General features: G+C 35.7%; 1 protein-coding gene across 10 annotated transcripts in view; it reads right to left on the bottom strand.

Moving 5' to 3' along the window:
- The window catches only part of GPHN (gephyrin), a 290823-nt gene that overhangs the window by 72536 nt on the left and 201453 nt on the right, over positions 1–16834 (bottom strand). For 6 of the 10 annotated variants that reach the window (XM_080396441.1, XM_080396439.1, XM_080396435.1 and 3 more), the window contains one exon: positions 7558–7614. The exons of 3 other annotated variants lie outside the window; for them this stretch is intronic. In XM_080396441.1, the coding sequence (XP_080252567.1) occupies positions 7558–7614 (57 nt within the window). Of the gene's footprint in view, positions 1–5415; positions 5488–7557; positions 7615–16834 lie in introns of all 10 variants that reach the window. One more of the 10 variants, XM_080396433.1, reaches the window with a different exon arrangement.

Here is a 16834-nt window from a genome sequence, read left to right as displayed (position 1 = left end):
TTGGTTCTCAAACTGTGGTTGTCTTTTTCCCTAACTTTTGTCAGATTAACAATGATCTGATGACAACTTCCTGTGAAAAAAGGGTAAAAGCAGCCTAATAAACGAAATTTAAAAAGATTCTGATGACAACTTGCTGTGAAAAAAGAGTAAAAGCAGCCTAATAAATGAAATTTTAAAAGATACAGTTCTTATAAAGGCATTAAAAATATGTTGGTTTTTTTTCTAGTGGTGGAAAAATGAATTATCAGAAGCCCCAGCAAGACATCCTCAGACTTCAACAAAATTAGTATGTGTACAGCAGTCAGGATACATTTGTGGTAAAGATGAACCCAGCAAGAATTTCCACATAGATTATTAGTGATCACTTGCTGACTTAGGTATTATGATGGACTGAGCAGAGTATGGTACTCGTAAAAAGTCTCTCATGAATATTCTTCAATCTCAAATTGGTATTTCATAATTCTTCATAAAAAAATAAAATGTCACTTCCAGAAAAATTCTACAGTCACATTTGTCTGTGTTCATTTATGTCTCCATTATACACTCTTACACAGCTGTTCTTTCACCACTTAAAATTTTTTAATACTCTGAAAGTATTTTTGTTCCTTTCTGGCACTGTGTATTTCATTTGCTCTTCTAGATAACATTACTATGGGAATCTGAATCACTTCACACCACCTTAAAAGTTCACACACACTTAGCACTTTCTTCACCTGAAGAAATTTTTTCTTATAGGCAGATAATCTGCAGGAGGGTTATGTCAAAAATGTAAAATTCCTTCAGAAAAATATAAAGCGCAGAAAATTCAGTTTTAAGGAATATTATTCTTAAACAGTCTATTTTGTAAAAAAAAAAGAAAAAAAGGAAAAAGAAAAAAGAAAGAACCCTTTTTGACAGAGCAACAACTCTTTCTAGAAACATTGCTTTGAAAGCTTTCTAAGAGAGATAAGGTGTGTTTTTTCTCTTAACAAGGGTTCTGCTATTCACCCAAGGCTTTCAGATGAATCTCTAATCCAGATTCTCATAAATAATGTCCAACCACTGATCCCATGGTTTGTCTTGCAATAGCGTGGACAAAGATAAACCACTAGCTTCAGTTTTGCAGGTAAGCATCCAAAGAATACAGTAACAGCAAGAAACAACACAGCAGCAGTTTTTGAAGTATCAGCAACTAGATAAACAGAGATAACAATGAGGAGGTTTGGAATCATAGTCCACAAAGTTTTAATGAACTTGGCTCATCTTGTCTACTCCTCACACTAACTTACAACGGGTATGTTAGACACCTGTGTACTTCTTTAATCTCTTAGACAACTACTGTAAGTAGAATGCTATTACTTTCCTTGTTAAATTATCCTGTGATCTAATTATCCATATTTTAATTAATATCTAAGCTACATTTACCATTTAACTTCAGTCTTATTCCCATTAGTATTTAATCAATTCAAATATTTTTGTATTTTTTTTATTATAGCTCCAGTTCTATAGAAGCAAATTATAATATTCCCTTCAATAAGATATTTGTGTATTTTCTTTCTCCCTATGCTAACACACACACAATTTTCTTTTATCTCATAATCTCACTCACTCCAAACACTTTGTTCTTATTCATATATGTACAGACTCTCAATTTACCTATCTTGCTTACTTATAGTGATGAAATCAAAGGTTCTAACCTCAAAACGATCTAATGTTCTTGAGGAAAGGATTATGCTCATACTACACTTCTGCACATAGTGATTGCTGCTTGTTTTATTTTCAACAGGATCGTGCAACGAGACTGTTTAATATGCTGCACATGTAGCGCTTCCTGATCATTTCTATGTCATTGATTTCTCACTAACTAGTCTCCATTTTTGACCATGTGCCCAATTTCAGCATTTTAGAATGCATTGCTTTTGTGTTACTAAAATTAACTGCCAGTACTTTTCTAACCTCCTTTGATAATTCGGCAATCTATTACCTACTCAGCTTACAATTTATTGTCATATATGAACTCCAGTGATTGATTCTTTCAGTTTAAGAGAGGGAGCAGCTCTCCTTATTTTGTATGCTACGTGACAATCCCTACATATTGTGTTAGGTGAAACTAACGCGCTAACATTTGAGCTGTTGGGGTCTTTTCCCCCATGAACATCCAAGTAAAAGGGCCGCATTGTCAGTCACAGAAATTCCCCACTGTGAGAATGATTTAAAAAGAACTATGCCTATTTACACCAACTGAGAATCTGGTTCAAAGGCTGCAAGGGCAATTTGTTGTTAGTTTGAGGACCTTACTGGCTTGACTCAGGTCTTTAATAACAGAATATTAAGAACAGGAGTAAAAGCCCTGTGAATGCAATCCTTCACCGTGATCAAAGAATGCAGGTACTTAAAGACAGAACACAGTGCAGAAGACCACAGACTCTGAGAAATACAGCTCTGTATGAAAAATTATAATCCCGGTTTCATTGAACATCATCTGTGGACAGTATCTGGCCTCTGCTATGAATTCTGAGAATATTTGTCTTGAACAAAACCAGAACCTTTGATTTGGAACCATGCTGGCCAAAAGCCACACAAAAATTGTTTGGCATATTACTTGGGAACTCTGTGTAGAACCTCTACACTTAGATTTATTTTTTTTTCCTGATAAGCTTTCTGTAATATTTTTTCTACAAAATTTAAACTTGCATTTAAAATTCTGAGCCTGTACAATTAACAAAAAAAAAATCTTCAAAACACAGACTGAAGCAGTATAGTTCTGTTGAATTTCAGATTAATTCCATACTTTCAGGAAGGTATCAATTTTAGCAGGTATTTTGAGTTCTAAAATAGAAAACAAGCAGTGGTTTCACTGTTGGTCATCTCACTAACTAATGCATTTACTTGCTACTGCTACATGGATTTGAACAGTAGGGGAATGACAACTTGTCCAAGTGACAGAAAACTTAATTTCTCTGAACCATATTTAAGTTCAGAAACTGGTCTCTGAACATTATTTCTCTGAACAATATTAAGCTTCAAACACTGGTCTCTGGGAGTGGTCAAAGGATTAAGACATGAAAAGAACTGGAATAGCTGCAAGGAAGATTAATGAATGTCTCAAGAAGAAATAGAAAACAAATCTCAGGTCAGGATAACTTTTTTTGTTACGTGCTACTGCTGATATTGAAAGTAGTGTTTTAAAATGAAAACTCCTAAAACCCCCAAAGTGCTTAATTCTGATTTTCAGTGCAATTTTATTTTAATTATTTGGCAGGGTTTCTAAACTTTTGGTGGAATCCGGGATATTCTGCAGAATTCCAACATTTCCTACTTATTTCCAATGGCCTTTGAATTTAATCTGAAAAGCATGTCTTTGCAATTCATTCTGGAACAAAGGTTCCACCTTAATAGCATACACAATTGTGCAATAGCATTTCATTTTTACTTATGGGGCTGGCCATCAGATACTATATGCTCCCCCTCCCACACCATTCAATACATTTGCCACATTGTAGGAGTATTAACAACTTACATTTAAACCCCTTTCCAAAAGCAATATGGAAGAGATTAAAATTATTTTAAAGATGAAATATTAACAGATCCCTCATTATTTTCTTTCCAATTGTCCACTATTAATAAGGATTTGTTCTTTTCTTTGATCAGTCATTTGTATATCGTCTTTTAAAAGTTGCCTTATGTAAAACACCCATAATTACAGCATGAAGCAGAGCAGCAGTGACAAAGCAGCAGATTTTAGCTGTATGTGATTTTACTTGCAATGTGTCCTGCTTGTTTTAAGGAACTGAAAGGTTTCTTAGTTCACAATCTGACCTCCTTATTACATTGTGTGTGTGTGTGTAGTGTATGGCCACGAAATAACAGAAAAAGTGGCACAGAGCAACAGAATAATTTCATGACAACTCATTTGTCATGGCTAATGTGGTCACAGGTTTTCATTTGAAATTCTTCCCCATGTGACAATCTCTGAAATAATCTTTTTTGTTGTACAAAATTTCATGGCATAGTATTTTTCTGGCTTTACATTTATTCACTAGTACTAAATCATTAATTTAAGAGTGAGGAACCTAAAATAAAGGAACTTGCTTTGTCTTGATTAGGACTACTAAATTTGAGTTGCCACCAAATCTAAAATATCATGGTTTATTCCCCCAAAAAATTGATTCTAAAAGATTTTCCAGGGAAAAGATACAGTCCTTTAAATAAATTTATTTTATAAAAAGCTGCAATATATTAACAGCTCAATTTCCTTGTATTTGACCTGCAAAGATTGTAAACTCAGTGACTTCTATTTGACAATGAGCAGAAATCAACTTTATGCCAAATACATAGCTGAATATGCAAAAGCATCCAAAAGGGGTAAAAATTATCAAATCATTATCATTACCAAAATTATCTTGCACTGTATAACCATAGTGGATTATGCATTAGAGAATGATAGTGCTGAGAATGACAACAGTCATAGTGTATGGAAGACACAAACAGGACACGAATTTAAAGAAATTATTCTGAGAATCTTCACTGGATGAATGTGCAAAGAGATAAAGGGTTACTAACTTTCACATCTACTATGCTTACAACTGTCCCTTTTTTTTTTTTTTGGTAATTTTCATTATACCTTAAATTAGGCAGTTTAAACTCATTTCTACAGAATTACTGAAAAGGTGATCTTAATTTATGACGTGAACTACTAAACACAAGGTACTGCTGTCTGTATTGTTATGTTGGATTTGATTTGCTTTATTAAAGATTTCTGTGGAAAATAGGCAACTTTATAGGGGTGTCATAACTGACATACTAGATCCTAATCCTTTTTTCACATTTTTTTTCATTAAAGAATAAACCTAAAACACGTAAGAAATATGCTGCGGATCTTTTTTTTATTAGTCTGCTACAAACCCAAAATACTAAACCCCCAAATGTTAACCTATTTTGTGAGATAAAGTAGGGACCCAAAAAGATTAAAGGTAAAGACAGAGGTACATGTGAACCTATATGCTTTTGGGTTACCTTATATGAGCCACAGTTTTCAGTTCAGGTAAGGCTATCAATCACTGGCAGAAGATACTTTTATCCTTTAAATTAAGGAGATCTATTTTATTTGTTGCTAAGTTAAATATTCAGGAAACTTCTAGGTATGCAACTTCAATTTTGGAAAGGGATTGCTTGGGATTTTAGGTTGCTGTAAAGCCAAGCAGTTTGATTAGCATTCATTAAAATGCAGTAGATATTTTTTAAACAAACCTTGTCAATAAGGTCTGGCTTCTCACACACATTTAAATGAAACCCCAGCCAGAAAAGAAAGAAAACACAAAGAGAGAAAGAGAGAGAGAAAGGAAAAAGATGAGGATGAGAGGACAAACCACTCAGATTTGGTGTTACCAGTCAGCGGAAGTTTTAAAAAAAACAGATCACCGAGTGAAATCGTACATTTACTCGGAGAGAGCATCCTTTGACATTGCCTTCTAGGTGATCTCTGAGCTCCTCCAGCTTTCGATGGAGCTACATGTAAACATCAGAAAATGAATTGAAAAAGCAACCTCTTGTCACCTTTTTTGTCTTTTGATTTTTGTGTTTGTGGGTTGATTTTTGGGTTGTTTGTTTTTAGTGTTTTTTTTTGTTTGTTTGGTTGTTTTTTTTGTTGTTTTTTTTTTTTTTTTTTTTTTTTAATAAATCATACCATAACGCATTTCTCACTGCCTCTGGCAAAAAAATTTCAAAACATCAAAGTGCTTTGAACAACACAGACTTACAAGCTCAGTAAACTTGGAATCTGGAACAAGATACTTCTGCTTGGTTAACATGGCTCTTTTATCAATACAGGAAAAAAACCCTGAAAAATCAATGGACAGATAATTCTAAAGCTATTGAATCTCTGCTACACTGTTTATTTATTTATTTATTTATTTGCTTATTTATTGGCAAGGCTGTGTTCTAGAATTTATTTCCAGCAAAAATAACTTTTTCATTTTTGTGTTTGGGAACCTCAATTAGGATTTGCAGTTTTCTATAAGGATATTCATATAAGATTTTGTGTCTAAGTATCTTTTAGGTCCTGAAATTAAATCCTGGGCAAACAGCTCTAGAGATAACAATCATAAATTAGGTGTCAGCAAGTACTCATAAAAACAATAGGTGAATCCCACCACCTAAATAAGCTACATCTTCTGCGTATGTATTTGCACTATGCATTTAGAATTGTAAGTGACGACCCATTAAAATGCACAGGTCACAGTAATTACATCCACAGTTTTCAAAAACAGCACTAAAAACTGTGGCTGTCTTGCATTTTCCTCCATGTGAATTCAGTGGTCCTGAACATCTCCCACTGAAACAGTGCCTCATTCATGTACAGCGCTCTTCTCATCTACACTGTAACAGAAACCTCTTCCCCCCAAACAAGGTGAAAAGATAAAGCCTCACAGACAGTGAGGAATGCTATAGATGCCTCTGGCTATAACTTGTATAAATAAATAACAACTGGCTTCTTTTTCTGCACTGAGATCGATTTAAATGGTGGCATCACTGGAAAGAGGTGCATAATTAATCCTTTCCCTCACCTTCTTTATGCTCAGTGAAATAACATTTTCACAAAGAGCAGCTGCAGAGCAGTGTTAAGAGAATGGAGAGGATGGCTTGTCCTGGAACAAAGGCAATACACTCACATACAAAACCAAACCAAAAGATTAAAAACCAAGAAGGCAGGAAAGGCAAGGAGAATACGGAAGAAAAATGAAATAATTGGTGCTTGAGAAAGTGCTAAAAGGAAATAATGTGGAAAAAAGTGAAAAATTGGATGGCTGAAAGAGGCAACTGTTGAGATGGAACCTGAACAGAATGGCTTGGACTGCATATGATCGACATCTTGGTATAGATTACGTCCTGTGTTTTGAAGCATTTATTAGGGTGTAACACTATGCGTGGTGGGTACTGATTTAGATATCTGCCTGTTAAGTGCTCTAAATATTTGAGTATCTTTGTACAAACATAAAAAAGGCAGAAGGGACTAATTATTAGCAAAACAGTGGCTCCATTCTTATTAGCCTTACATGAACCTCCCTCATTTCCTCTTTATTTAGTTGGATTTGTTCTGATTTAAAGACTAGACATACATGAAATATTCAACTCTCTTGTAACGGCCCTTTGCAGAATTAAACACAGAAAGTGTGAGCACTATAAAAATTTAACTATGTTTCAAGATGGGAAGCAGTAGTCTGAAGATGAGTAAGTCACTTCTCCATGTAACAGGCAGTTAAGAGACAACACAGATCAGAGAAGTGGTTTAATCATGATCACCAAATTATAGGCATTTCAAGAAAGTTGTTACTATCTCTTATTTGTGGTGACATTCAAAGCTAACTAATTGGCAGCTTGCCTTCAGTAGTTTGTTCTATGTGTAGCACAGAAACAAACAAAATGTGACCCAACAGCAATAAGAATACTGAAATAAAAATGATGGGATGGTGAGAAATGGAAAAGCCCCTTCCCTCCCTCCCCTCACCTCCCCCTTCAAAAGGAAAAGCGTAGGCTATAGAAGAAAACTTGCAAAATAAATGTTAGAAACATATTTACTTTGAGGGATCCAACTCTACTAGCAACTCCTTTGCTTTCATCCGGCCGTCTAATTTGCTACAATGGGGGAAGATGGGTAAAAAAGACAGAAGAATAAAGAAAAAGTGAACTTAAAAAAATTTCCACACAATCAGTTAGCAGTACATGCAAGACATCAATTTGACTCTCTGAGACACCTCTAGAGGACAAAGACACAGACTCTAATCTCTGGAATAAATGATGCTTTACCACGGCATTTAAAACTTGCTTTGTTGACCATTTGTATTTCAGTATATTACCAATCTGGCACATATGTTGCATGCTGAATTCACTAACATTTCTGAAAGAATACATGTTACTTATCTGATTTGGATATGAAGAGTAATGATGTCCTAAAACACTAACTGAAGAAAAAAACACCCTATACCTTCTACAAATCGTATGATCATAGTATACTATGACTGGGAGTATCAGGCCTGGCAAGTATCATGATTGATACCTGACAGAATGCAATACAGATTCCTATTGACCCAGGCCTAGAGATTTTTAGCCACTGCTATCAAGATTCCCAGTTAAAAATTATGCTGCCCAACCAGAAAATTTTAATGCCAGACCAACATTAGATTTTTATTTTAAATATACCACATTATAACCTCGCTCCCCACATCTCCTACCTGATTACTTTTCCTTTATTATATATGTTTTTTTCCTAAATGGTGCAGAGGATGGAAACAAATGAGGTAGCTGTTCAAAAGGCTTCATATTGTTGGAAGCATGTAAAATAAATCATTTATTTACAGCAAAAGTTCTTTTCAGATTGCTCAATCCAGTAATTATACCTCTTTTACTGGTAAATTAAACTTGTGTCATTTGAAGTAGAGAGGAAGAAGACAATAAAAATGACTTTAGGGATATCCTAGTCTGAGTCAAGACTGAATTGAAAGTTTTTAATATCTGGTGGTTGTTTCATAGCTTACGTAAAACAAAGTCCCACAGAACTGAGGTGAACCCTTTCAAAGCACATTAACTGTCTTTTTTTAAGAAATCTCAGCAAGGAAGCCGAAGACTGAATGAACCACAGAAATTCAACTATGCTTTATGCTCTCTGGAGCACATTTGCAAAAGCACAAGTTAGATTGCCCTGTTTCTTTATACCTGACCCATGCAAAAGGGAGAAATTCATATTCAAAACACAGTCAGCTGAATGCTTTTTTACTTGCACTCGATTCTCAAGAAAGTAATGCAACTAAGCAATATATTAAAAATTGAAATATTTAGTTCTGATAGAATGTCCCCTAGCAAAATACACTAGAACCATTTATGTAAATTGTTGCTTTCTTTCCCTCATCTTATGGCATTAAAATAGCATTTGTTCTGAACTCTCAAGTGAAACACCCACATTACTCTTTTCATGGGGCTCCAAGCAAATCTCCAAGCAATTCTAGTACGCCGACCAACAAAAAACTGTATTTCTTAAATATAGTATGTCTCCTTTAGAGGACAGATTAAATTAAAATATATGCAGCTGCAACCTAGTTGCTATATTTTTCCTATATTTTTTTTAAAGATAGAAGCCTCAAGAGGGAAAAAATGACCCTTATTTGAAAAGAAAACAACAGGAGTTAGAGCAAAGATACTTGGAACAATATTTTGGTTGAGATATTACCAGTTCCAGACAATAAGACATAATTGAGTAGAACCCCAATTCATGTTATCAATTTGAAACTTTAAAAAAAAAAACCCACATTTATTTTTGTTTTGAAAAATAAGAAAAAATAAATGCTGATAATCTCACATAAGGACATGGAACTAGGACATTAAGAAAAATGCTACATACCACAGCAACCTGGGAAAAAGTTGTGACAGCAATATGCATTGCCCTTCAGTTTTTCTTCTATTACTTACCAATGTGGGTATTGTGGCTGCTCAAGTTGTGCTGAAGGTTTAAGATTCAGTCATAAATGAGATCGGAGATATTACAGGTGTATATAACTGACATTATTTACTCTTTCTTTCTTCAAAATACATAGAGGAATACATACACAATTTGTACATTGTGAGCAGTGAAATTATAAATGCTCACAAGGTAGCCTAAGGTCAACTCTTGTTTTACATCCATGGCACAGTCAATATACATGATAACATGTTTTCCACAGGAACCTTGCAGAATGCAGCCTGGATGCTTCTCAAGGAATGAAAGAGAGTGATGTAAGTACTGCACAAGTTATACTACATCTGTTCTGGGAATTAAATAGGGTATTGCCAAGAAAGCAAGGGACAGTAGGAATTACACACTCCCCCACCCCCCCCCACCCCCTTTTTTTTTTAATTTTCATGGCAAATGCCATAGAAAGGAATTCAGGTATATCCTTATCTCTCTCTGGTCAACTCCTGTATGATGTTCTAGAAGCTGACTGATAAGCTAGTATTTCAGGAAACACTTCTTGTTTTTCAGAAACTCAGCTAGACACAAGAACCCCATCATAGATGAACATGTGTAGCTAGAAAAGATCAGAATGAAAGATGTGCACATACGTGTTCTAAATGTATACTGAAGTATGTACACTTCTGTATACTTCTGTCCCGATTAGCCACTTGTGTGATCTAGAAATGAATCCTTTGATTTTTCTATTACTTATTTGTAAAATTAAAACAATACTGCTAAGCAAAATATAGCACTAATAAAAAGAACCTCAACAATGACACTGAAAACAAATCTTTCTGCCTCAGGTTTTATGGTTTGTTGTTTGGTTTTTTTTTTATTACCACAACACAAGCAAAATGAGTGGATTAAGAGATGAGGCAGGAACAACACTAAGTACTTATTGGCAAAATGTTACCTGAAAGACATGAGGTTTTTGAACATTCTGAAGGAGGAAAATGAAGATACTCAATGTAATGAAGGAAGAAAGGTGTTGTGTAGGGAACATTCCAGGAAACTGGCAGGGTATAATGCACTGACAGTTAAGATAAATGCATTATATTTACATCCCTTTCTTATTCACAAAGGAATAATAGCAGGAACTGGTAACTGAAGATTAGTCACAGGTGTCCCTATCCTGATATCTGAAGAAAAAGGTGGAGTTATGGGAGTACAATGAGATAGGAAGCCAGTGGAAGAAAACTTAGGAAGCAGGAAAATCAGAACCAAAGAGTGAGCAAAGTGGAGTGCTCAAATACGCTTAATGAACTTGTTAGATGAGTGAAAGACTTTGGTACCAAAGAACAGACACAACTGTTTTCTAAGCAGAAGTCTCACATATGATTTCATAATTATACCTCTGCCTTCTAATACAGCTCCTAAAAAATGTCCCTGTTTCTCCCTGGTTTTACTTCAGAAAAAAGAATTTAAAAGATCTAACCTTAAGCATATATACTCATCATAAAGAAAGAACAGCTCTGAACAACAGGCTAATCTGAGATTCTGGCTTTAGTTGAATTTGTTTAAAGCAAGATTTCCACAACCGGAGAAATAGCCTCAAATACTTAAGACTATCTATCTTAAGACTCCTTCCCCTTTCAGATAATATACCTTGTCCTTGATACTCTAAAGTTTCCCTGCTTACTGCTTCTGATAAAGAAACTGGAGTTTTGCAGGACCTAAAGCCTTCAGAAATGAGTTTGCATATCCACATTCATCAAAAGCCAAACTCCTGTCAGATTTTTTCCAAAATGCTGGCGAACACATACATGGTTCATAATGACAAAGCCTTTTTGATATGATTGAATTACTTCTTTCTGAAACTGAGCAAGTGCAACACTAGCAATGGAAACTCTTTACAGCAGTAGTTTAAAAAGATGTTTCCTTATTCAATGGCCTGGGCATGCGATGCTGGAATCATGTTAATCAAAAGCAAGAGATTATACTACCCAGCATCCAAATCAAGTTCAGTTTATTTGCTGTACACATACGAAAAAACATACTGTTCTACCACTTGACCACTACCTGAGAGATCAATGATAAACGATGATTGAAGAAAACTATTAATATTATTTGTGGAACATTACACACCAGTGAGTCTGCAAATAAACATTTTTGCATCTGCCATATGTGTTATCCCATATATCCCCGACAACTGCATTGACAAACATTTTCTCTTTTCTTACACAAAAATAGCCCCTGTCAGCTTCTAGGCACAGCTTCTTGACATTGCACCTAACCAAAAGTTCCCTTGCCCTCGTAACTTAGGATGTCTTAGGGGATGTGCAGTTAAATGGTGTGAATATCCTCTACTGAATCCTAAGTCATGAAACTTGCTCACATCATGTTTGTCAATGTGACTACACATATTGTTAATAAATATTTATGAAGTTATCCTTTTTAAAGCAGGATTTTGGCTGCAAAACAGTGACATTCACAACTTTGTACATGGTATGAGAAAAGACGACACCCCCCCCCCCCCCCTTGTTTTTCTTGTTTTAACTGCTATTACTTCCTTCCAGTTACCATCTAATCTCAAATTGCAGGGCATCATAGTAAAAAAGGAATGATCAGTTTTGGAAACCTAGAGCAAAACTGTGCATGTGATGCAATTTGGTTCATATTTGGTTTGCTTCCTTCAGAATTGCACAATACACTCCAAATCTGCATTCCTGCCTGCCCGCCACCCCCCCCCCCCTTGCCCCCCCATTCCAAGGGCCACTCAACTGACCAAGGCAAAATATGGAAGAACAACAATGGGATAAACCTCTCTGCAGTCTGTTGTATCTTAAAGAGATGTTCTATGATTCAGTGAAAAGGTTTGTGGGTGTAGAAAAACAACATTAAAATGATCTTAAAGGTAAACGCATCCAGAAGACATACAAAATTAAAGTAGAGAAACTAAATATGAACTGTAATGTATTCAAAGAGCCCCCCAGGAAGGGGCTTAGAAAAATACAGTATATTAAGTACAGGGATATTTAGGAGTCATCAGCAATTTGTTATCAGAAGCTTGCAGATTCCTCAAGTTGATATAGTGCATTCCACTATGGAAGAAGGAGGTCCAATTGATGAAGAGAAACCATAAAAACTATGCTATGCATATTATTACACCGTTCTGTTCCAGAAAAATGTTCTTGAATTCTTTCACACAAATTCTCACATATTTCACATTAACAACAAAAAGTATCTCAAAAGTATAACCCAACTGGCCATGATTTTACATCAGCTGGCCAGGAACAAAAAACATTATGTATTGGCCAGATCACATAAGGGAAATGAATCCAAAGGAGATTAGATCATATGAAGATGGAAAATGTTTTTTCTGACCCTTAGCAATGTTTGTCAAAGTTCACAGTATAAAACAAACTGGAGATAAGTGAAAGACAGTGATGTCCAGAAAAAAAGGGATAAACTAAATATTCCATGGCTGGCAAGAAGTCATTTTAATTAATGAATTAATTACATGCTGCTTGTCAACAAATTTGATGTTGGGGACTGTGACTGCCAACATCCAAATATATAATAAAATGCCAATATGGGTGGGTTTTTTTCCAACCTTTACTTGCCTGATCAACAGTGGAAAATTCTGATACAGAAATCTGATCTCCAACTACAATGCTCTTCTCTAATAAGAACAATGTTCTACATCAAGTGAGAAGTCTCTATTGCTAACAAAGAGCTTAATATATTTTTAATATCGCAGCAAAGCAATTTCTTTTAAGTTAAAAAATGCATTATGTATAACTTCTAAATTCATGCATGAAAAATAGACCTGCACTTGACAGTATTTTTACTTCTCCAGTTTTAGGCCAGACAAACACCAATTAGATGTGGCTTCCTAAATAAATGGGGAGTATTTTCAAACAAAGGGAATACAAGCTTCTGTAACAAAGACATATATCCTCAACCAATAAACATATTCACACCTATGCATCATACTGCAGTAAGGCATAAATGTTTTATTAGGGTTGCTGCACTTCTTGAAAATGGTAAAACTACAAAAGCATGATGTACATGAATGCTAATGAATGCCAATAAAACATAATTATCATATCATCATAAATTTTGTTCACACTACCCACATATTTTTCTTTTTAAGTTTTACATTAATTTTTTAAACAGGGCACTACTACTCACACTGTCATTCCATGTGCAGATGAGGGAATAAACACAGTGCAAGTGGACCAATCAGCAGCAAAAAGTAATGATATTTTCCTGCAGTTTTGTAGTTTAGTACATTAATATCATCACCAGATCAATGCTCTGTTAACACACATAATGGCAAAGATAATGTAACCATGTCCTTATACAGGAGATTTTGTAGTACACTGGTTATTTTACACAACATGTGGCAGCCTTGTTCTTTAAAAATATCTATTGACTTGAGTGAAATTTAATGGTCAGAAATCAAATCTAAAAGTTGGTAGGTAAAATGCACAGCCAGGGCAAAACACACTACAATAAATAGAAACATTACCTATTATACTACTATTCTTAGTGATTTAATGTCCTAAATCTCATTCGAACTGGAGCTCTGGGCATATGAGAGTTGGGTCCTTACTTTCACTATGCAGTTAACAAAATACACAGGCTTTATGTTGCCCAAGACATGAAGAGACTATAAATGATGAGTAACAAAACCGAATGGCTACTCTTGGCAGTGGCATGCCCAGCCCAATGGGAATGGTATGGAAATTGCACAAAGGGCTCCCACTGATTGTAAAGAATGCTGGCAAACAGAAGGTGCAATTAGCCTGCACAAAGCGGTGTGCTGTTGAGACCAGACTGCACCAAGAAAGCTGATTAAGTTCAAATATTGTAAGCTTCATTTTATTATATAGGGAATACACATGCACAAACATAATGGGACCAAGTTTTACTGTACGGTTTCCAGACCTGGCTTCTGCCAGAGCTTTCAGCCACACAACTCTCTCGTCACGTATCTGTTCCCCAAACCCTTGTACCCAGTCAAGGCTACCTCTCTCCCAGTTCTTCCTGACCTTTTCTTTTCTCATAAAGCTATTGCTACCTCCTGTCTCCAAGCTACTTCCTACCCTTCTCCAAACCACTCTAAGCCCTGCAGCCTCATCACTCAAGAGCCACAAATACAGCTTTGTTCTATACTCTTTTCGCTCTACCACTCAACCTTTACAGGTAACTTCTCCTCAATTCAATACTTTCAGTCCTCTCATTTCAGCCCTGCTTTGAACGTTTTTTCACCGGCTGCTGGCACATTTTGCCTGCCCCACCCCCATGCCAGCAGCCTCATTGATTCCAACGTCTGTCACATATACCAGAAATCTGTCTTGGCAAATAGTGAACAAGTTCATATTTAAGGAAAAAATAAAAATGTGGTAAGTACTAGATAGTGAAGTTTTGAATTCTTTGCACATATCTTTCCCAAACTGATGATTCACTTCTGAATGTGCTGCTCTTTTACCTTGTTGCCCTAAGCTGAACTGAAGTTCTAAAAGCTGCAGCACCTACAGGGCTGTTCATAGTTCAGTGGCAGACAGGGTCCTTTAAACATTTTTAGACACTAAGCCAGCTCCTATCAAAGATACCTTGGTGGTCATGGTGAAAGCTGTTGCATCAATGAAGTCACTTAGAAGTGACCCGATGGTGGGACAGGTAGGTTATAACGCAAACCAGCTAAGGCATTTGCTTTCTTCGACCACTTTCAGCAGCAAAATTAAAGGAGAGTTGTTTGCACTGGGGCTTAGTATAACAAGAAAAATCCCATCTTTCTGAAAACAGATGGGCCAGTGGGACTTTAAAGGGAAGAGTAAATCTCTTTGAGGACAAGTGCATTTAAGGTCTGTTCTCAAATTTCTGTAATATCCTGTACTTTATCCTTTTGACTAGGCAAGGCTGTTTTTGGAAAACCTGTGCAACACTTCTTGTCACATGTACTTCCTCACAGCGACCCATCCTGAAGAGTTCAGCCGCGAAAAAGAAGCGGAAGGGTTGGTAAGGACACTGGGAAAGGGTGTATCCATTAAAGCTATAGGAAACACATAATTAAAGCAGTGAGACAATAACCTCAGAAGATTAAGATAAGGTGGAAAGATCTGGGATTCAATTTACTTTGCAGAAGCTTAAAACAATATGACCTTTAGGTGGATAGATACTAACAGTAATCTGGGAAGTGACCAAGGTCAACCTTTGTTCACACTGATGGTGCTGTTGAATAAACTATTGTCCAAGGAGGCTGCCTGGGAACTTCATAAAGCAAAGGAAGTGTTGCAATGAACGACCATGCCAACGCATAGAACTCTTTGCTCAAAGGCATTCCTCACATTTTGAAAAAATATTTTTATAAGAAAAAAACCCAGCCTTAATAGAGAAACTGTAATGAATAGTGCAAATTTGAAGGACAGATTGCCAACAGCTGGTTTGAAATCTTGCCAAATTTGTTACTGTTTCTTATGGGATGATTTTCATAGATCTACTTTAAGGCATTCAAGTGGAAGGCCCAGTTTCCAAAACAGTCATTGGAGAGAAATAAGCTCCAAATTTAAGTGCTTCGAATTTCTCACCTTAAGGATCCCTAATTTGTCATAGACTTTTCCCATAAATACACTCCTACAGTCACCACTGTTGCTGGTTTAAATAAACAGCTCTCTACTGAAATATATGCAGGTTTCAGTAAATGTAAACATCAATAAATGCCTACAGAAGTTCTTGTCCAAGAACATGCAATGCTACAGTGAAAGTGATCAGAAACAGATAAATAGCCACATCTTTCCTCTCAAACAAACAGCGAAACTTAAGAAATCACATTCTACTGTATTCATAAATGCCCCTTTTGAAGAGACAATATGTATTTTGCCTTTTAAAATTAGACTAAATTGGTGAGCAAAATAGAGGCAATTAATCTCAGACATTAAGGATAAGCTTTGAATGTAATAAATATGGGGATTCTTTTGGATCACTGTCATTACTATTGTAATTCAACACGTAATCTGTGAATGGACTAATATCTTCATGATCACACAATTCTGAAATCACATTTTAACATGTCATCAGAATTTTGTCATGATTTGTGCTGCTACAGTTTACTAATTTTACAAAAGCAGAAATGTAGAAAAAATTAAATAGTATTTTCTTATGCAATCTCTTCAAGGAACAAACAACACTAGTTAAACTGATTGCTGATGTTCAAAATGGGACAATTTCCTGGAGCACTTCAGTGCCTTCTCCCTTTTCATAGAAAATTAAAGCAGGGAGAACAACCTATGACCAATATTTTACTAAACAAAAAGTAGCACAACTTTCTCCTTGGAGATCCAGGATACAGAGTTGGATAAGCATTGACCTAAGACTTACATGAGTTACAAAATAAAGGGTTTCTAACATACTTTGAGAGAAAGG

The sequence above is a fragment of the Falco punctatus genome (assembly GCF_963210335.1).
Source record: "Falco punctatus genome assembly, chromosome: 7".
NCBI lineage: Eukaryota > Metazoa > Chordata > Aves > Falconiformes > Falconidae > Falco > Falco punctatus.
Note: the sequence above shows the minus strand (reverse complement) of the source record. Positions and strands in the feature narration are given on the sequence as shown.